The sequence below is a fragment of the Carya illinoinensis genome, chromosome 1 (assembly GCF_018687715.1).
Source record: "Carya illinoinensis cultivar Pawnee chromosome 1, C.illinoinensisPawnee_v1, whole genome shotgun sequence".
Classification (NCBI taxonomy): domain Eukaryota; kingdom Viridiplantae; phylum Streptophyta; class Magnoliopsida; order Fagales; family Juglandaceae; genus Carya; species Carya illinoinensis.
Genome location: NC_056752.1, coordinates 7,895,949 through 7,917,654, shown reverse-complemented (window position 1 = coordinate 7,917,654; position 21,706 = coordinate 7,895,949). Strand labels below are relative to the sequence as shown.

Sequence of the window (21,706 nt, the reverse complement as noted above, 5' to 3'; positions counted from 1 at the left end):
AAGTGAAGTTAATTTATAGACAAATTTTATGTATTTTAATATGTAGATTGTTGAAAATTATGAAATAAAAATAAGAAGTATTTAAAAAATAAATAGATAAAAAAATTAAAAAAATATTATTATTTTATTATTATAAAAATTGAGATAACTAATACAATGTGTAGTTGAAGTTTTGAATAATTAACCAAAAATTAAAAGTGATATATTAGTCAAACTTATCTAAAACTTTATTTGGCTAAAGCAATGAGATTGAATGCTTTTTAGGTGGTTAATTTAGAGCACTCCCAATGGGTGCTGTAAAATACAGTTATCTTTAAAATATAAAGAAATTAGTGCAAAACTTACCTCCAATGGATCTTTTAATTTATCTTTACTTTATATTTTACTACAGTAATTCTTCTAAATGTAGAGGAAACTGTTTGAGGCTGTAAACATATTAAATTAATTTCTCTCTCATCAGTTGCTGATTTTCTCCCTTTCAATCACAATTTTTTGACCCCAATTGATTTAAAATGAATAAAAAATATTAAAAAGTATAATATTTAAATGATATAGAGAAAAAATAGATAAGCTGATGTATGATATATTGTAAAAATCAATATGTAAAATGGAAAAAGTAAGTGAGTTTTAATGATGTATTTTAAAAGATAGGATAGAAATCCATTGGGAGTGCTCTTACGTATAGTTTATCTTTTTAATTTTTATTTTATCACTCCTACTACTGTCTATGTGTTGGGAACCTCAATCAAGCCCTCACACACTAAGGATTCTATCTTCGTATTGTTGCTCTTCAAATGATCGATATGACTCTTTTGCTTAGTGTAGATCACGTGTAGCCAAATAAAACTTGAATGAATTGAGGCTAGGGTTCAATGGTGGGAAGTATGGATGGTGTATGGGCTAGGTGATCTTGGGTTAGGTGATGTGGTGTACGGCAATGTGCCTCTTGGGTTGCTAGGCTTCACTTGTGTGTTATGGTTGGGAGATAGGCAAATTTGGCTAGGGTTTGATAGGGTTTCGGCCAAGGATAAAGGGTGTACACAACTAGGGCTAGGTTGGAGTGTAGATTTCCTAAAAGGTAGGTAATTGTAATTCCTAAAATGTAGGAATTTGAGTTGAGATCTAGATGGAAGATGAGGTGGCCGAAAATGGGTAGGATGGAAAAGGAATGGAATTGTTTTGGTGGGAAATAGAATTTGATTGAGTCAATCACGGGCTATTGACCAATCAAACAATTTATGGAAAGTTGAGATAAGAGAAATGAAGATCTAGGGTTTCTGGCCAAGCCAAGGAGGCTATGGCCGAATGGCTCAAGATGAGATTTAATGTTTTATGGCTTGTTTGGTAGTGGGAATAGGGGGTTGGCGTGTAGGGCTTGTGATGAAATTAGGGTTTTGTGGTTAAGTACAATGATGAATGGCGTGAAAGGCAATGGGAATAGGCCGAATGGTGTTTGGTAAGTGGGAATCTCTAAGAAAGCTCAAGCAAAACTTATGAACATGTGAGAAAACACATGAACACGAAAGATCTTGAGATCTATACATAAGGCCGAAAATCCTAATGAAGGATTCGGCTCTTCACAACAATCCGATCAACCAAAATCCCACACAATATCAAAGAGAAAACTCCAAAGAACAAAGAGAAATCCAATCAAACTTTGATTTACAAATTGTACAAAAATTAAAAGAAAACCTCAAAATATATTAAAAGATAAATAGAATCATACATATTCATGAATTGCAAAGTGTGATCCTTTTCCTTCGAGATTTATGCATTGCACTCCAAGAAACCTAAGTGCAAAAACACCGAATGATAAATCCACCCACTATGGCCGCCCACTCCAACGTTCAAAATGTCAAAAGATCCCTAATGAAATGACTAAGAGTTCTATTTATAGAGTTTACAATTTGAATACCCCCCAAAAGGCTCATAGAAAATTAAAATAAATAAATAAAGTAAATAAAAATATAATTAAACAAGTAATTAAATAAAACAAAATAATAAAACAATAAAATAGATAAATGGCCCATGGTGGTCGTGGCATGTATGACCTATGGTGGGCTATGGTGGTGTATGGCTCACGGTTGGGTTAGTCTTGGTTTGGTTCTATGTTGGTTGAATAGTATGGTATGGTGCCATGCGTTGGTCTGATGGTGGACACGATATGGCGCTGTGCGTGACCTACTGATGGTGGGCTTGACATGATGCCAAACCTAGGCCTGATGGTGGGCACATGGTGGTGCCGTGCTGCTTTGTAGTGCCCAGTCAAATGGCTTGTGTGGTGGTCCTGCATGACTCGGGTTGGTGGCCTGGGCGATGGGCATGCATAGCCCAATCTGATGGTCTGGGCTCTGGGGCTATAATGCATGGGCTGGAGCAGTGCGCTGGATGACATGCCTAGTAGGCATTGCAGGTAAGGTTGGAATTGTGCGTTGGATGGTATGCCTATGAAGGCACACCACTAACCTCGCTAAGTAGTGCTGGGGTGTGCATGCATGCGAGTAGGTGCACGCTTAAGAGTATGCGCATGTTTGCACGCATGGTCTGCGCGTGGCCAGTAGTCTCCATGGACGCTCGATGTGTGTCAGGATATGAGCCAAGGTATGCAAGCAAGCTAACCATGTGACTGTCTTGATCCTCCAAGAGTCGTGTCAAGGTATGGTCTCGGACAATTCTCCTATAAGTTGTGACACTATGACTATATATTCCATTTATAAATTAAATTAATGACAATTTTGCGATGTTACACGTGTTTAAGAATATAATAATACTAGAAAATTCATAGGCTAAAACAGTAAAATGTCATCATGATGGAAATATAAAAAATAAAATTAAAAAAACTATATATATATATAGATATTTATATAAGAGTGCAAAACTTAAAAGTATAAATAGTTTGGGCCAATACAAATTGATTATTTTTGTTTTTTGTTTTTTAAGGGATGCAGATCTCGTGAACAAATAAGTAGGAACGACTACTTTATATATAGGTGAAAATTAAAATTGTAATATTCGCATTAATACGAAATGTTAGGTTGTAAGTGATAAAAAAATAAAATAAAATTAACATATTACATTATCAAAATACATCATGTCATTGTAAACTTTTTATTCCAAGTTTTATTTATATATCTAACATTTCTCTCCATAGTCAATTGTCTTTAATTAAATACTAGCTTCCTCCTACCGCCTATATATCAAACTATGTACTTTCACAGAATGGTCCATCATCTACATCATATTCGGTTAGCTTGAAGATAGGATATATATATATATATATATATATATATATATATATATAATGATATTGTAGTCATAGAATTATGTGCAAGATTTATGAATTTTTTTAAAAGAAGATAAATCTGTAAAAAATTATTTTTTAATAGTGGATTGTATTTTTTAAAGAGAGTGCATGAGACTTATACATCTTAAGACTGTAACTAACATTATTCTAAATATATGCTCCAGGGTTGATTATTTATTTATTTATTTAATATGGTCAAGTTTCTTACTATCATTTAAGCTTTGTTTAAATGTTGAGCTGAGTTGAGTTATTTATAAATAGTAATGAGTTGAGATGAAGTAGTGAATTTTGTAAGACCCACCTAAGATAAGTTTAGATGTGTTTAGTGATTTGAGAGTTAGGTATTTAGATATTAAACTCAGTTTAAAATTAAACTAATTCCAATTCAATTCAAGTTCTAAATGAGAGCTTAGTTCCCTCTTTTGAAGTAAATACGACATGCACAACTTATTGATTTGGAAAAATCAAAGTTACACCTTAGCTAACTTCCTAATTGCATTAACTTCTTTACAAATTACATAAATTTCTTTCTCTAAACTTCCGGAGAAAAAAAAAGAGACATTATTGACAGAGGATTCCTCATTGATATGTATATATATATATATTAATTGTACAAAGAAAAATATTTTAACTTAAAAAGAATTACATAAAAATAAACCTATAAATCGATGTGACTTGATGTGTTAAAGTCAGATTATAAAATTATTTTTATTATAAAATAGATCTAATAGATTTTATAAAATCATACCAGTTTGTAAATTTAATTTATATAAATTCTTTATATATATAGCAGTTTTCTTTTATTAAAAAAAAAGAATTTACATAAAAACATAAATATAAAAATAGCACAAAAAATTAGATAGCCTCCTTGTATATCTACCTACGTGTAACGTACCTTACCGACCACGTTAGCCACCGCGAAAGTTATGCGAATGAGAGATTAAGGAATTGAGTTTTCAACAACTCAAGTTGAGTTATAACAAAGAAAATAGGAAAAAATATAGAGCACTGCTATACAGCAACTCTATACTCAACACATCAGTATAAAATAATAAAAAATAAAATAATAAATTTATATTTTTTAATAGTGTAAAAAAGTATAAGGTTACTGTATAGATTTTCTGAAAAATCTATAGCTATCATACACCGTACGTTTTCCATAACAATGACTGGCCCAAAACGGGTGGCGCGGTAGGGAGGCTAGTCCATCGGTACACTCACACAGCCCATTGCTGCCTGTGTGTCCAAAGGCCAGAGAGGCTCCCTCGGGCCCGATGAGTTCACTTCTCTCTTCCATTGTCGTCACAAGTGAGAGGGTCCTTTAACGAGAGAGATAATATTTGTACTTATAATGTTGGTAAGTGCTTCGTTTATATTTTAAAAGGATTTAATAAATTTAAAATTTATATAAAAAATTAATTTTTTAATAATAAATTTTACTTTTTTCTAAAAAATATACTACCTGTGTACCACTCATAACTTTTGATCTATTTAATAAATATACAAATCTCAAGTAATTTATTTAAAAATAATTACTTTTTTAATAGTTAATTTTTTAATTAAAAAAAGTGTAGGCGAGTTCTTAAATAAAATTTGAAGTCCATTAATTAAGGTGGGGGCGTTGAAGAGTTGTGAAATATTTTTTTCGAGAAAAAAAAAAAAAAAAAACGAAAAACTATAAATAAATGCAAGTTACGTGGAGGAGGAGGCGGCTATCAAATTCGGCGGTGTCACCACGTGTTCTGTACAAGGTTACCACGTGCTCTAGTCGCTTTCGTCTCGACTCTCCACTTTGCTCACATTCGCTAACCTAAACATTAAACTCCATGGCAACGCTCTCCCCCGCTCGCCTCCTTTATCTCTTCCGATCCAATTAGATCCAGTTCCCTTCTCTCATGCTGTAATGGTATCATCGACTTCTCTTCCTTGATCAAACTGGTGTCCGCAGAACCTTTCCAACAATTAAAGCAGCAAAAATTACACATAAAACACGGACAAACTGGTTTTGTTTTGGCAGTGAGAGAGAGAGAGGGAGAGAAGATGTTGAAGGTCTCTTGCAATTTCCTCAATGATCAAATTCAAGCCCTGGCCCAATGCAGCTTCCTGGGTCGGCCTGTGGCCGGGCCTACTTTACCTCCCCTGAGAGATCCTGTCGTTTCCTGCCGGCATCTGTATAAACCACGGGTCCTGGCTGTCTTGTCGGACCGGGGTGGAGTAGGAAGTGGATGCGGGGTCGTCGGGTCGGATGTAGGGATGGTTCGGGTGCCGGGGTCGGGCAGCTTGGAGGACCGGTTGAGGCTGGGGAGCTTGACGGGGGACGGGTTGTCCTATAAGGAGAGGTTCATAGTGAGATGCTATGAGGTCGGGATTAACAAGACTGCTACTGTGGAAACCATTGCAAATCTCTTGCAGGTTAGGGAAAAAAAAAAAAACACATATTTCATTCAATTGGGTGTCATTTGATTTCAACTTTTTAGTGGTTTCTGGGAAATTAAATTTTTGGGGTTTGTTGGTGGTGTTGTCAGTCACATTCACGTCGGGTGGTAGTTTTGTATTTTGAAGATCGTATGTAGTTTTTTTTTTTATGGGATTTTATCAACTGGGTATCGTTGATTTTGCTCCTCTCTCTTATTTGCATCTGTGAAAATCCGAATTGTAAAAGTTTTTCTTTTACGGGTGTATTGTTTTAAATCTCTTCCGTGTCACCTTTTCTTTTAGCAATTGATTGTCAATTCCATTCTGTCTCTTTTTTTTTTTTTTTTGGGCGGGGGGTGGGGAGGGGGGGGGGGGGGGGGGGGGGCAAATTTCTGAGGTCTAGCAACTGGATATCTTGCATGGATTCAACTCGGTATGCTGCTTGCTTTGTTGTTGACTTTCTCGACGTCGCTCCCCACTGAAACTATTGATGCTTGAACATTTTAATCTACTTTTAATTTCCCCGTCGGGTTGTGTGCTAGTTGGGTACTTGGCTCTGCGTTCACAACAATCCAGAAATAGGAAGTTCTCTCTCTCCATTTCTCTCGTTCTCCCTCTGATGCGCTATCAAATGAAGCTGTGGTTTCCATTTCAGAAAAAAGGATTCAATTTTGCAATTAGTCGTTCATCTTGGCACAGTGGAGAGATGCCTTTGGCCTAAAATGAAGGATGACTGGCTTCTCTCGAAAAATCCCAATATAATTATTTCCTTCGAAATTTGTGATGCAGGAGGTCGGTTGCAATCATGCTCAGAGTGTGGGATTTTCGACAGATGGTTTTGCGACGACACCCACAATGCGGAAATTGAATCTCATATGGGTGACAGCTCGCATGCACATTGAAATCTATAAATACCCAGCTTGGTGAGCTTTCCTCGTCTTCTTCTTCTTCTTCTTACTATAATTTTGATACTGGAATTCTTACATGATAAGTAAGTTTTGATCTAATATATGGGTCTATGTGATAGGAGTGATGTAGTTGAAATTGAAACATGGTGCCAAGGGGATGGAAGAATTGGAACCAGACGTGATTGGATAGTCAAGGATTATGCTACTGGTCGAGTAATTGGTAGAGCCACAAGGTGCATGTTATGCTGCTCTTTATTTTTTACCGACTTTCATTTGCAAGCTAGAATTACAAGGTTAATGAATATTGTGACAACATAGAATGAGAGAACATCTTTTTTTATATTATGGGGAAGTTTTCTTTTCTTATATGCATCACTAAATTAACCAGATTTCATCCAAACTTCCTTTCTCTGACATGTAAGTCCTGAGTCACTTCCTTGAGGATTATTGGAAATACCGCAGAGTTGTTTTGAACCATGACAAAGCTCATCTCTCTCTCTCTCTCTCTCTCTCTCTCTCTCTCTCTCTCTCTCTCTCTCTCTCTCATGTCCTCCCGTCGTTTTTCTATCTCCGGCACTTCTCGCTGGAAAATTTCTTAACCCTTTTCTTTTGTTCCTTCCGGTGCTCCATTCTTTTCAAATTTCCTTGTTAGTTGGGCATTCTGGTATTAGTTATCCATCTTGATTTTTTCCTCTTTTTTGTATTGTCTAAATATATATTTTTTTTATCAGTTGATCAATCTTATTTTAATTTATAGATTACCTTTGCGGAAGTTATTGAATATTTGGTTTCAGTTGAACTCAAGAACTTAACTTTTTAGCAGTGTTTGACGTCATGTGACCATGTCTAACTTTGTCTATTTAATTTGAGATGCATTCTCATAGTTTGTCATGTGAACCTCATGTTTCAGCAAGTGGGTTATGATGAACCAAGAAACCAGACGACTTCAGAAAGTTAGTGATGACGTCCGGGAAGAGTATTTAGTTTACTGTCCCCGTGAACTCAGGTAGGGATTTTTTGTTTGCTGTAGGCCCGATATATAGCTGAAAAGTATATAATTTTTTACCGTTCATAAAATGTAAAACGTGTGTGGAGTATTTGCTCTTCTATTGTTGATGTCTACAACTTGATGTGGATTTGCTTGGAATATTCTATTGTCTGATTGTAGAAACACTTTTGCTTGCTTCTGTCATATGTGTGATTAGACAAGGCCAGCTTAAAGTAGCTGACAACATCATACATACCCAGAAAAAATTAATCTATGTATACATACACATATATGTATGTTTATATACTGATAAGTAAAAAAATAAAAATAAACATATTGAAATTAAAAAGAACTAATTTATGTGCTGAGCAGCAGAGGAATAGATAGTTGCATATATACTGGCTGGGTATCTATAAATATGCTGTTCTTCTGTTATGTTATGTATAATTCACCAAATCTCGATTTGGTAAACTTTCTTAGCCAACCCGCAAGGGAGCATCTTGAAATTATAGAGGAAGCAGCTGGAAATGCATTAAATCATAGAAAGATTTGTTTGGGCCTAGTTTTTTTAAGAGGAGAGAGGAGAGGTGGAAGAGGCCGAATAAGTTAACTCCTAACCCTCCCAAAAGGAGTCGTCTAAGTATGAGATTAGGTTGTAGTTAATATAAACGGACTAGTCTCCGCTGATATAAAAGAAGAGGGTGTGTAGTGACTAGTCAATTTTCCTTGTTCCTTGCAAATATGGGGAACTATGGGGGGGTTGGTGTACAAAAGAAGTGAGAGGAGCGTATGGAATGGGTTTGTGGAAACATATAAGAAGAGGGTGGGAGGTCTTCTCTCGCTATCCTCGATTTCGTCTAGGAGAAGAAACCCGTATTAAGTTCTGGTATGACCCTTGGTGTTACCATGTTACTCTAAAGGAATCTTTTCCTTCAGTATTCAGAGTTGCAAGAGACATTGATGCCTCAGTAGCAGATGTAAGGGAAAGATCAGGGGAGCAAATCCAATGGAACATCAACTTCATTAGGGCAGCACAAGATTGGGAGATAAGCACTTTTGAAGCCTTTTACTGCCTTTTGTATTCTTGTGAACCGTGCAATTCATAGGATAGTCTATGGTGGATACCTCAGTGCGCACTTTTTATCAGTCACTTACTCAAGAGACACCTATCCAGTTTCCATGGAGAAAGTTATGGAGACATAAGGCGCCCAAAGCAGCGCTCTTTGTGTGGACAACATCCTTGGGTAAGATTCTCACAACTGATAATTTGAGGAAGCGTAGGGTGATCATCGCAAATTGGTGTTGTATGTGTAGGAAGGGGGGTGAATCGTTGGACCATCTTTTAATACATTGTGAGATAGCAAGGGGGTTATGGAATGAGGTTCTTGGCAGAATTGACTTGGCTTGGGTTTTGCTTGAGAATGTACATTCTCAGGGGTGTTGTCCAGTTGGACAAATTTGAGAGGTAATCAACAGATAAAAGAGGTGTGGAAGATGATCCCCATATGCATCATGTGGTGTTTATGGCAAGAGCGCAATGAAAGGACGTTTGAGGACAAAGAGAGATCGATGGAGGAATTGAAAGCTTTCTTTATTAGAACTCTTTGTAATTGGACCATAGCGGTTGATTTCAATGGCTTAGAGTTACATGATTTTCTTATTTCCATTGCCCATGGCAACTATACATTGTATTGGGCTTTTGCCTATTCTTTGATGAATATAATTTATTTACTTATAAAAAAAAAAAAAAAGTGCTGGAAAGGCAATTTTTTGGGAATTCGAATTTGTCATTACAATGATAAGTTTAATGATGCTTGAGTTCTAAGTAACAGTTCGGAAAAGTAACAGTGATATTAGGATATGTGATTTAAGTGTTATGCTTAATTTAATCACAGATATTTTTTTTTATTTGTCTGCAGAGGAACACAGTAACTTTTTGATTGAGTTGAGTGTATGTCTTTGACAAGATATTTATCCTCTGGTCTTATTCCTGAACCATCAGGTTGGTTGTTCTGCACAGATTTCTGTGTGGGATCTTTTGCAAACATCATCATCAAGTTAGAAGTTTTTATTAATAATGGCACAGCGGCTCAACCCAAGTACGATGGTGGTACACATGAGAGACACCTAGTAGCTAGTAGAAGAAAAAGATTCTTAAAATCATGTAGACTAGGACCATTAAAGTTTATAGGTACATTCCATAAGAGAAGATTGTGAATGAAGACATTGTCGTCCATCTGCAGTCCTTGAAGATTTTATCATTTCTTTCAGTCCATATACACCAAATAATATAGGGCCATCTTCCGCACTGCTGCAATTTGTGGGCTGCCATCTAGCCTTCTCCAAGCATAGAAAAGCTCCACTACTCTTCTAGGCATGACCCAAGTCATTCCAACTTGACTGAAGTAAGTCACTACACAATGCACTTACGATCTCACACTGAAGTAGATTGTCCCAGTTACATAAAATATCAAGTGATCAGAAAAGATCCATTCAATTGTTTTGGATATGTAGACACATGTCATAAATGGACTCGACTTTTCACATCTAAGCACATGCTTATATTTCTATATCCCATGCATTACGAAGGAGAATATGCTGGGTTAATGCATGGATTGAAAGAGGTAAGCTTTGAAACACTCTCTACCCCAAGGAAAACACTATTGTGTTTCAATAGTCCATTGATCATCTACTACTTCACTGTGAGATTGCTACATCCTTATAAAATGACTTCTTTATTAGAGTGAGACTTGCTTGGGTAATGCAGAAAATGGCGATCGATCTTCTAGCATCTTGGAGAGGCCTTCAGAGAGCCCACAAATTGCAACAATTTGGTAGATGGTCCCATTATGCCTATGGAGTGTCTTTGGAGGGAGAGGAACAAAAGAAGTTTTGAAGATCGTGAGCGGTCAATGAATGAACTTAGAACTTTCTTTTTGAATACTTTACTCCTTGAGCTGCTTATAATTGATTATAATGGCATGAACTTTCATGAATTTCTTGTATCACTAGATTACCATACATTGGTGACGCTCTTGTATATGTCCCGTGTACTTGGGCTCTTGTGTATTTTTATTCTCAATAAAATTTTGTTTACTGATCAAAAAAATAAATTCTTCAAGTCAGTGGTATTGCACGGAAGTGGCGCTTACTTTTGTTCCTTTATCTACTACAGGGGAAAGACTGTGTGTGTGCATATTAAATCGGTTTTGTTTTTGGCATTTGTAGATTAGCAATTCCAGAGGAGAACAGTAGTAGCTTGAGAAAAATACCAAAACTGGAAGATCCTGCTCAGTCTTCCAAAGTGGGACTTGTGGTAAGATCATGCGGTTCATCTAAACTATGTGAACTATGAGTCCTAGATCTGAGCTATGAGTACACTTTTGATTTTTTTGCAGCCCAGAAGAGCTGATCTGGACATGAACCAGCATGTTAATAATGTCACCTACATTGGATGGGTTTTAGAGGTTAGTAGAAGTTACCCAGTACTTCCTTTTTTTCCTTTGGAATTGCTGTGGTCCTTTTCTAATATATTTTGTAAACTAAATGTGATGATGATTTGAATCACTACATAAGCACTTCAGTACCCATGAGTTTATGATTTGAATCAAGGATAACCATGAGTTTGTGCTTTGAATCGAGGATGGTAATATGATACTCCCGAGTAGGAAATTAGGAATATTAAAGAATCTGGATATGTTCTTTTGATGGACTTGACTTTATCATGTATTTATTTCTATGACAGAGCATGCCGCAAGAGGTCATCGATAGCCATGAGTTGCAAACTATTACCTTAGATTACAGGCGGGAGTGCCAACACGATGACATTGTTGATTCACTTACAACTATGGAACCAGTCGAGGATGCTAAAGCAGTTTTTGAGCTTCAAGGAACCAATGGCTCTGCTGTTGTAAAAGAAAACATAGAAGATTCACGTCAGTTTTTACATTTATTGAGATTGTCAAGTGATGGGCTTGAAATAAATCGAGGACGCACCGAGTGGAGAAAGAAACCTGCCAGATGATATAAAGTTTGGTCAGTTTTTACATTGATTGAGATTATCATGCTGTTTTTTCACATAAATCTTGTTGCTTTTTCAGCTCCGAAGGGATTTTGCTGCAAATTGTTAGGAGCTAGGTTTTAAACTCATTTTATAATGCTTACTGATTGCCGTGGTTGGGTCCAAATTGTTGGTTAGATGAGCAATAGGAAGATGTACTTGTGATTTTCTATACACCCTCAAACTTTATGAATCAATTGTTTTTTTGATAGGTAATCAAATATATTATATTCATAGAAATAGGCAGAGCCTAGGTACACAGGCAATATACATGAGGAAAGCCTAGTTACAGGTAAGAATAGAAAGAAGAAAATCATGGACACTTAGTACCTTACAAACTATGTAACCCGCCCACAAGAACAATGATTTAAAAAAGAAAACTTTTAGCTCACCCATTGTTCTCTCTCTATCTTTGAAACTTCTAGCATTTCTCTCCCTTCAAATGCACCAACACATGCATATCGGTACCAATCTCCAAATTGCCGCTACCTGTGAATCGCTGTGTATTCCTCTCCAGCTTGCGAGGAAATCTGCCAATCTACAAGGCATAAATAACCCAAGACAACCCAACTTTTGAGAAAAAATCATCCCATATGAACCTAGCCACCTCACAGTGTAAAAGCAGGTGATCAACTGACTCCCCATACTTTTTACACATGTAACACCAATCTAGCACAATTACTCGTCTTTTCCTCAAATTATTTGTAGTGAGGATCTTATTCAAAGATGCTGTCCCAACAAAAAACGCTGCTTCTGAAGGAGCTTTCATCTGCCATATACTATCAATTGTTATATTCTATGTTGATATTTGCAAATCTTGATATGGATATGATGTTGGCAATAGGAAGATGTATTGTGCCAATGGCTCCAACTGAATGCAACCTCTCCTTTGTCAACGCTGAAACAACCTCTCCCTTTTTTTTTTAATCCCATTTCATCTCATCTCATTTTATCTTATCTCATTTCCTTTTCAAATATCATTTAAATAAAAACACTTTCAAACTAATCATTACAACTAATTTCACAAACTTTTAAATAAAAAAATAAAAAACAATTCAACCTTTTCAAATTTCAAAATGAAAATAATATTAAAAATTTATATTCTAACAATATTCTAATTTTATAATATTTTTTATTCAACATATTCTCAAATAAATACTTAGTTTAAACTATCTCATTACTATTCACAAACTTCTCGTCTCATCTCATTCTCCAAGATCCCATAAGGCCATGTTTGGTAAGTCTTAGACTATTTCACTACTATTTACTAATAAATTACTATTATTTATAAATTATTCATTACTTTGTCGCAGATCATTTGAGATTATCTCATCATGTGAACATGGCCTAAAACATGAGAAATGTAGCCACCTAGCTCCAAAAATCCTATATTTTTATGCATATAAAAAATGCGCGCGCACACAATTAATATATTTACATACATATATATACATAGTGATATACATATAAAGAGCAGCCATGAACTCAAACCCACAATGCATCAACAAAAGTAGCTTACCGTGGACGGTGGATGGAGCTAGACTAATATGGTGAGCTGCAAAGGAACAACTGCTTAGTGAGCTTTGAAGAAATGATTTTCTACAAGCTTGAGAGAGAGAGATCTAGGGTTTGGAAATTGGAATGGAGTCATCGGGCTACTCTTTCGCTCGTTATCCTCCAACCTATAGTTTAGTTAACCTGCATTTAATGGGGTCGGCTGGACAGATTTATCGGTCGGGTCAGGCTATAGCGTTTTTTTGAACAGGACTACTATTTATATATTATTTGAGATTGTCTAATCATCTAAATATAGCCTAAAACATGAGAAAAGTAACTGCCTAGCTCCGAAAATCCTGTATTTGTATGCATACAAAAACTGTACGCACACGTAATATATATACATATGTATATATTATCATGTATAACTCGATGGATTCTCTATCTGCCATGAAATTAAGACTAGCCTCCTATCTTCAGCTGCTCAAATTTTCCTTTAATGCTAAAGATTTTAACTTGCAAACAATCTGAAGCCACCAATAAATTTAATCATGATTTGATCATCTATTGCCATTAGGAAAAAGAAAACTTTTATACAGACAACCATGCGTGGCCCATGCATGCATGCACAATAAATACTAGCCTGTCAATAAATCATCATATCATGTAAGTGGTTAGGTTGTTAATTTCAACACGCTTACTACTTTTTGTGGAAACACGAGAATTAAGAGTGGTATGAATAGCTTGTCTTGATCAGCAGCTTGAATATGGCTTGGATCCATTTTTCTTTTCATTTTTCCTAAGCGATCGAGCATATGCACTGTTTATCACAATATAATTTCTTGCCTTCGTGATTTATCAAAGATTTGGTACTAATACAAACCGTGAAATTTATGATCATCGATCTGCTTAACATTCATTGCAATTCACAGTTCACGTTGTACTGCAGAAGCTTGGAAAAATAGGTTAATAGACACATACACACACATATTCGTGCACTAAATGCTTGCAGTGACCTGCAGGTTTTTCAGGCAATATATAAGACTCCATAGCTGGCTAGCTTGCTAAACTTTTAACTCCCACCTACTCCAACCTCTCTACTTAATTACACATTCCAATCTATTCGATCATTCCACTTATAGTTACAGTTATGGTCTAATCCACAGTCTGACACATTCAATTCTTTCATATTAAAACGAAGTCACCAAGTGCTTGCATGCGTGCAGCAATTATATTTAATTTCATTCCCATTTCCCAAGCCAAATTTGTAACAAATGATGCCATCATTTTCACGAGTTGCACTATAAATTGGGAGCAGCCTGCCTTGAAATAATTATCTCTACGCAAAACAATACAGCGAATTATATGGACAGATAGAGATTAGTATGGAGAAAACTACTAAGGCATCTCTGTTTCTCGTTCTGATCTTTCTTATGGCATTTCTGAATGGTAGTACTGAAGGAGGAAGAAATATTTATGATCATCATCATGATCATGTGAAGCCAAAGAAAGATGATGATCTGGTCTACAAACCGCAGCTCTTTTGGGGCTGGGGCTTAGGACTTCATTGGCCATTTTGGGGGTTTCCTAATTGGTTGGGATTAATCCCAGGTATTGCAGGTGGTGGCCTTCCTGGTGTTGGTGCTGGACCCTCCAAAGGAATTCCTGGTTTGGGTCCTTTAGGGGGTTTAATTCCGGGTTTCGGAGGAACAGGTAATGGGGATGTTCCTAAAGCTGATATTGGAGCTGGAGGCAAATCTCCATAACCCGTTAATTAATAATGGAGCTATACCATGCATACATGCATGTTGTGGTCATGATCAAGGTAAATAAATAATGAGCCTTGAAATGGGCTGTACTTTGGGGATCGATGTTCAGTCATCAGATCGATCTGGCTTGTGCTAAGTAATATTATATGAGTACCGAAATAAATTTATTACCTCTCTCTCTCTCTCTCTCTCTCTCTCTCTCTCTCTCTCTCTCTCTCTCTCTCTGTGTGAGCTGTAGAATGTCCCAAAAAGTTCAAACGGTAAAATTTTAAAAAATTGGCGCGTGCCAAATTCTAGTCAAATTTCACTAAAACTTAAGCGTTCGAACGGAGACTATTCCCATTGGAATGCATATATGAATTGTAAAAAAAAAAAAAAAAAAAAAAAAAAATTGGTTCGTTCTAGTTCTCGTGCAATATTTGGGGGGAATTGGCTTTTAAATGGAATATAATCTATTTGAACAAATATCATACCATTTGAATGGGTTCCACATTGTTCAAAAGTAGTTGTAATCGTTTGAATATATTTGTCACTATTCGAAGAGATTTCTTACATTCCGAATGGAATTAAAATATAGCTATATTTTACTATAGTAAAATATAGTAAACCGTTTGGACGGACAATCGCTTCTGGGAACAAATGATTTCATTTCTAAATATTACCGTTCAAACAATAAATTTACAATTAGCTATAAGTAACAGAATAAGATTTTTTCTTATAGAATTAGCTAGTCACTTATCTTATTTTGGAGAATGCGATTAATATATGATGCAATATCGAACTGACTTTTTAAAGGGTTCCTATCATAATTTAAAGCTTGGCTACAGCTAGCCTCCCTTGATCACTGCATCATATTGCAGGAAGTGCTAGACACTCAAATATTAAAGACACTTTCAAGTTAGAGACGTTATAAAAACCTTATAATATTCTATGCAACACCGATCGACTACTGAGCTAACTTACAGCTAATTATTTAGTTTCCTTGATTGTAAAGATAACGAGAACTCTAATTCAATTCGATGTTAGTAATTATCATTAATATATATATATATAGAAAAAATTTAGTTGCAAGCACAGTTGCGCACTAATATGTGCACCAATCTATTATAATTGGTCAAAAAGTAGATTTTATTGAAAACAGTACTAATTTAACTTTTAAGTATGAAGGAATCAGTATTGGTATACAGATTAGTGCGCGACTTTACTTGTATGTAGCAAAACTCATATATATACATATATATATATATATTATAAGAAGCATATATAATTAAATCAGTCCAAAATGGTAGTACTATTGCGCCTTTTACGTTGACCGAGAAGTATTGAAGAAGGTTGAGTGGATATAGTAATCTGGAAAATAAATGCAACTTTAAGGTACGTAGAATACTATCTTTAAAGTGATAATTACTTCAATTCAAAAGAGGTTTCTACCTGATTACAATTGCAATTGATCACCTCCATGTTACAATAAAGTCACCAACTACAAATAGTGCTTTTGAAGTTTTTTCTTCAAAGTTTATCTACAAAATTCTGTATGAGATTGTAAATATGGAAGAATAGAATGATTTCGAAATTCGTGAGTTTCATAATCTATTTATGTAGTGGTGGAACTTTGTTTACTTTGTATTTGAGGTATGTTTATACTGATTTCATTTTTATTTTCAATTTTTTTAAAATATATAAAAGCTTTTTTTTTGGCTCTAATATTATTTATTACAAATTTTGGATGTTTGGTACTGTAGGCTTGATCATGATGTGTATTCCTTGCATTGATCTGAGAGCATATTGATGAGAACAATATATAGAATAGTGGAAAACATAAAATTTAGGAAAAAGAGAAAAAAACCAAAGCTAGCTACACGTACGAAATCCCTACTACTTTAATGTTCTTAAATACTTTTTTAAAAGAGAAAATCTTTCCACCGGTCGGTCTACTGTCACTTAAATAACAGCCCTCCAATAGAATCTTGCCACATAGCTCTTTCATTTTACATTCAATGTACATGTTTACAGCTGATAATTGTGAAAGAATCCCCCAAAAACCTTCCTCCCCCCTCTTCTACCGAAGCCTCCTCTCCAGAAATGAAGTCTCCCACATCCAATATTGCCAATTTGCTCACCGGTGAGGAAGCCTCACACGTCCACTGCCGATCTGCGCACCTGGTCCAAGGTCTGTCCGGCCACCTTCTCCAATGCTCACTCTCACCAATTAACTTGCCTGCAAAACTGATGTGTTTCTAGGTATTACTAAAGACAGAACACGCACGCAATTGCCCTTGAAAAAGCCTCTTAGCACGCGAGACTTGAGATCAGAGGTGTCTTGATTCTTGAAACTTTTCATAAAAAGAGGAAGATTATTATTTCACTTTTGAAATTGATTGCAGTGGTGATTCAGCCCAAATTCAATTAATATTCTTTTATGCCACCACTCTTTCTTTCTCACTTCTCTATTTCTAATTACTCTTGGTTTTACTTATTCACTAAGTTTTAATTTGTCATGTAGTCAGAATATAAAGGGCGAAAAATACTGGGAAGGATATGGATTGATCATACTGGAAATAGCAGAGCTTTCAAAATCAGGGTGTTGCTTGAGGGTCCTTTACTCTTTTGGGGGGGGGGGGGGGGTGTGGGACGGAGGAAAAATGTCAGTGGGGGGCGACGACATTGTCCGATTGTGGCGATGACGGACCTGTTTTGGTGCTGCGGTGGTCTGGTTTCGTGTGACAGTTGTATCGTTATTCACAAGTTGAAGTTAGGCCGTGCAAATCTATTCTCCATGTTCTTCTCGGATGGCACTTCCGTAGGTTTAATCAGATGAGATCAAATGTACTGCATCTAGGATAAAATTTCTTACGTGTCTTGTTTTGGTTGGAGGCTGTTAAATGCCTAATATCAGTCCGACCGTTCCGAAGAGGAACCCTTTTTAAAAAAGAAGAAGAAGCAATCGAGTTTCTGAGATTCGATCCTTTTAACGCATACATATGTATGTATAATCCATGGCTCGGCAAAAAGACAGTACAAGAAAAGTGGATTTTTTTGATTAAAATTTAATGATCAAAATGATTATTTCTTATGATTTTTATAAAAAATAGTTCTTTTGGTCATTAAAATTTGATCATAAAAGTCCACTTCTCTTGTAGTGAGGTTCGATTCTGTTACTTGAGTTTGTATTTGCATAGACCAATATGCATGCACCGAATGCTTTTGTCATCCATCTGATCATCATAGCAATTAAGTTATTAAATTCACAACCAGATTCATTAATTAATTCATGGGGTCATGATTCCCAACGAAATCACTTAAATATTATTCCCATTTGTGCCTATTCGACGATTCAGAACAACCTAAAATCAAAACATATAAAGAAATCATGGCCGATCAAAATAAATAATATTAATGGACCAGTGCATTCAATTTCATTCCCAAACTAAGTAAAAGTGACACTGCCCTCCTTTTCATGAGAAGTTGCACTATAAATTAGGGTGGCGTTGGAACAATTATCTTCACTATCGTATTAACACATTACAGCATAGTCGAGACAAATATATAAAGACTTCTATGGAGAAGACAACTACTAAGGCATCGTTCTTTCTCGTTTTGATCTTTCTTGTAGCATTTCTCAGTACTATAGGTAGTACTGAAGGATCAAGGAATGTGCCAAAGAAAGATCAAGATGAAGTCTACAACCCTCAGAATTTCTTTGGATTTCCTGGAGGCTTCGGTCCTTTCAATGGCGGTCCTGGTTTCAGTGGCTTTCCTGGAATGGGATTCCACGCCGGCTTCGGTCCTTTCGAAGGCGGTCCTGGCTTCGGTCCTTTCGGAGGGATTCCTGGTTTTGGAGGCCCCGGTAAAAGTGATGGACCTTTCCCTAAAGCTGCTATTAATGGAGTTGGAGGCAAATCTCCATGACCAAAGGAAGCCAACATTTAAAGCATGCATGCATATATGCATGTTTCTATGGGGTTTTATATAAAACTAAATAAATAGACTGAGCTAGCCTTGAATGGGTAGCTTGTGCTGTTGTTTGTGGTTGTTCAGTCATCTTTTTATGTAGCTTGCGCTGAGTGCATGGTAAAGTAATGTAATATGAGTACTGAAATACATGTGCGTTAGCCTATATAACAATTTAAAAAAATTGTGCTCTAGCTAAATATATATATATATATATTTATACGGCCGGTCAATGTTAATAGGGTGCCCGCCAGCTTGTAGTGCTGGTGCCCCTAGTGTATTTGGAATTTTTTTTTTTTATTTTCATTTTCTTTAAAAAAATTTAACATCCTTAAAAATTAAAGAAAAAAAAATAATTTTACTAATAATCAATTTCTTAATTATTAACTAAACAAGAAGCCGAGCGGGCGTTACAAGCAAGGCGGCACAATATTATTTCCATATATCACACGTGACAAGTAATTGCAATCCAGAAGCTATGAGGGCAGTTTCTCATTCCGGCATAGAGAGGCGCACAGCTAGCTAGCCAAAAACCAATATCCATAAGAAAAGAAGGAAAGAGGATCGGTACTCGGGGGGGTCAATTTTTGGGATAAACACTATCCTGTATAAGTGTATATATAATTTTCTTATAATCTGAGCATTTTTTTTCTACAATTCAAGAAACGGATATAAAGATACAATTTATGAAACTAGCAATATTAATATTAATATTAAATGCAGTTCAAATTTAGCTAGCTGGTCTATGGAACGTCGACAAACTGCCCCGCTAAAAATTTGGGGTCACAAATTAATACTCTCCAATTGGACCCTTCCTGGCCTTCAAAAAAAAAAAAAAAAAAAATTGGACCCTTCCTCTTGTATTAATTGTATAGCATATCAACTCTCTCTCTCTCTCTCTCTCTCTCTCTCTCTCTCTCCCTAGCAATATTAACGCAAGAAGACTTTAATAAAGCATGCATGCATAATATTGTATAAATTCAGAGGTATTGTCCAACACTAAGTGGGAGACCCTTATCTGGAGAGGGACTGGGGATTAGACCCAAGGCAAATTGCAGGAACTTGCTTGAGAAAAAAGGGTTGCTCCTCACCATGGCGATAAATATGTATACTTGAGATTTGCAAAAAGGATGATTTATTGCTATATTTATATACTTTTGTATTATTCATAGGGTGATTCATCACCATAACTATGAATACATGTGCTTTTACTTAGAGGGTGATTCCTCCCCACACATAAATATATATGTTCACAGATCTTTTACATGAAATAGTGCATTGCATTTTCACTTATTTTGTCTCTCATTAGCAGTTTTGTCATAACTATTTAACCTACCCATAGACTATGTCTCCATTAATAGTTGTTTGTATTTAGAGATGTACTATTTAGTCAAATGATAAATTATGTTCAGTTTGTCGTACCCAGAAAAAAAAAATGATCAGTTCGTGCTATGTAATATTATTTGAGAAGTGACAATGGCATATGGATATTTGTGTATTACTTATTCCGCTGTGACACATTTATATGTGTATTGTGCGTGGACGTGCATTCTTTGTGAAAATTGCACACCTATTCCTGACCAAAATCTAGGGTGTTGTTGATCAACTAGCACCATTGGCACCATGGATCCTCGCTAGATCCTTTACTGAGGAACAGGGTGCCATAGTAGTAGTCTCGCTATGGTTTTATTCTTTAAAACTATAGGTTTTGATGCAGGTGTGGATTCTCCATGCAGATGTAGGAATCAAGATGGATTGTGAGAAAGGGGAACCAATGTAGCCCAATGAATAGAATTGAGGTCTATCCCTGTTTTGAGTTATTGTTGTCTTGTGGTATACTATGTTGACTATTTTAAGTTGGGCGATAAACAAATTATGATCTGTAATATCTTAACTATAGTAGTGATGTGGCTTATGGATAATTTCATGAATTAAATATATTCTCCAGTACTGTTATTTCAGGTCACGACATGTATTCTAGACTTTTCCGCTACAATTATCTCATATTCGTAGGGGTGAAAACAATTTGGTCCGGTCCCCGGGGGGGGGGGTGATGGACTGAATTCCATCATTTTCCTTGAACTGGACCAGACCAAACATCCTTAGGGACTGGATTGAACTGGTCCTGTCTAGTTCAGTTAGTCTATTCTGTCCAACCCAATTTATTTTTTATTTTTTATTTTGTCATCTTTTTTTTTTGTTATAAAATAATAGATAAATAAAAAAAACTTATTTAAAATACTAAGTTAAAATTAAGTGATTTATTAATGTGGATTATGTGACTAACTCAATTTAAAAATATTTTACATGGTCAATGATACTAAATTAGAAGAAAATTAGATTATTAATTTATATAAATACTATATAATTAGTTAATTGATGTTATATATTAGTTAATTGATAGAATATTAATTTGTTAATAACATATTTAAAATTGTATATTATTAATGGTGATAGGTTAGATGAAAATTACATAATAAATTGTATAATTAGTATACAAATAATATATTTTTTATTTTTATTTTTCATTCAATTTGGTTCAGGGTAGAAAAACTCCGGGACCAACGAAACTTTTCGTGTGGTTTGCATCTCGACATCGTGACTTCTGCCAACTCCCAAGTGGAGGTCGGGGGTGTCGCACTCAAACTGTGTGTAACCAAAGCATAGAACTCTATTCATAGAATTGCCAAGCTTGCTCGCCAAGCATAAAAATCCTAGGGTGGCTGAAAACACTCTTGCGCCACAAGCGAACACTTTTTATTTTATGTTTCATCTAGGGAAACACCAAATCAAGGGATAGGATTTGTTGGAGAT

General features: G+C 35.7%; 1 protein-coding gene across 1 annotated transcript; it reads left to right on the top strand.

The window, feature by feature from the left end:
* The first annotated feature begins 5,072 nt into the window (after positions 1-5,072).
* LOC122308962 (oleoyl-acyl carrier protein thioesterase 1, chloroplastic-like) lies at positions 5,073-11,891 on the top strand. Its single transcript, XM_043122253.1, has 7 exons — positions 5,073-5,716; positions 6,509-6,642; positions 6,747-6,860; positions 7,538-7,633; positions 10,844-10,931; positions 11,014-11,082; positions 11,361-11,891. Exons 1-7 carry the CDS (start codon positions 5,345-5,347, stop codon positions 11,637-11,639), a joined length of 1,152 nt encoding a protein of 383 aa, XP_042978187.1. The 5' UTR covers positions 5,073-5,344; the 3' UTR covers positions 11,640-11,891.
* Positions 11,892-21,706: the final 9,815 nt, after the last annotated feature.

Coding starts and splice junctions, on each gene's coding strand:
- LOC122308962 (XM_043122253.1), top strand. CDS start 5,345: ATGTTGAAGGTCTCTTGCAATTTCCTCAATGATCAAATTCAAGCCCTG. Junction 6,861..7,537: donor GTAATTGGTAGAGCCACAAG/GTGCATGTTATG, acceptor CTCATGTTTCAG/CAAGTGGGTTATGATGAACC. Junction 10,932..11,013: donor CTTCCAAAGTGGGACTTGTG/GTAAGATCATGC, acceptor ATTTTTTTGCAG/CCCAGAAGAGCTGATCTGGA.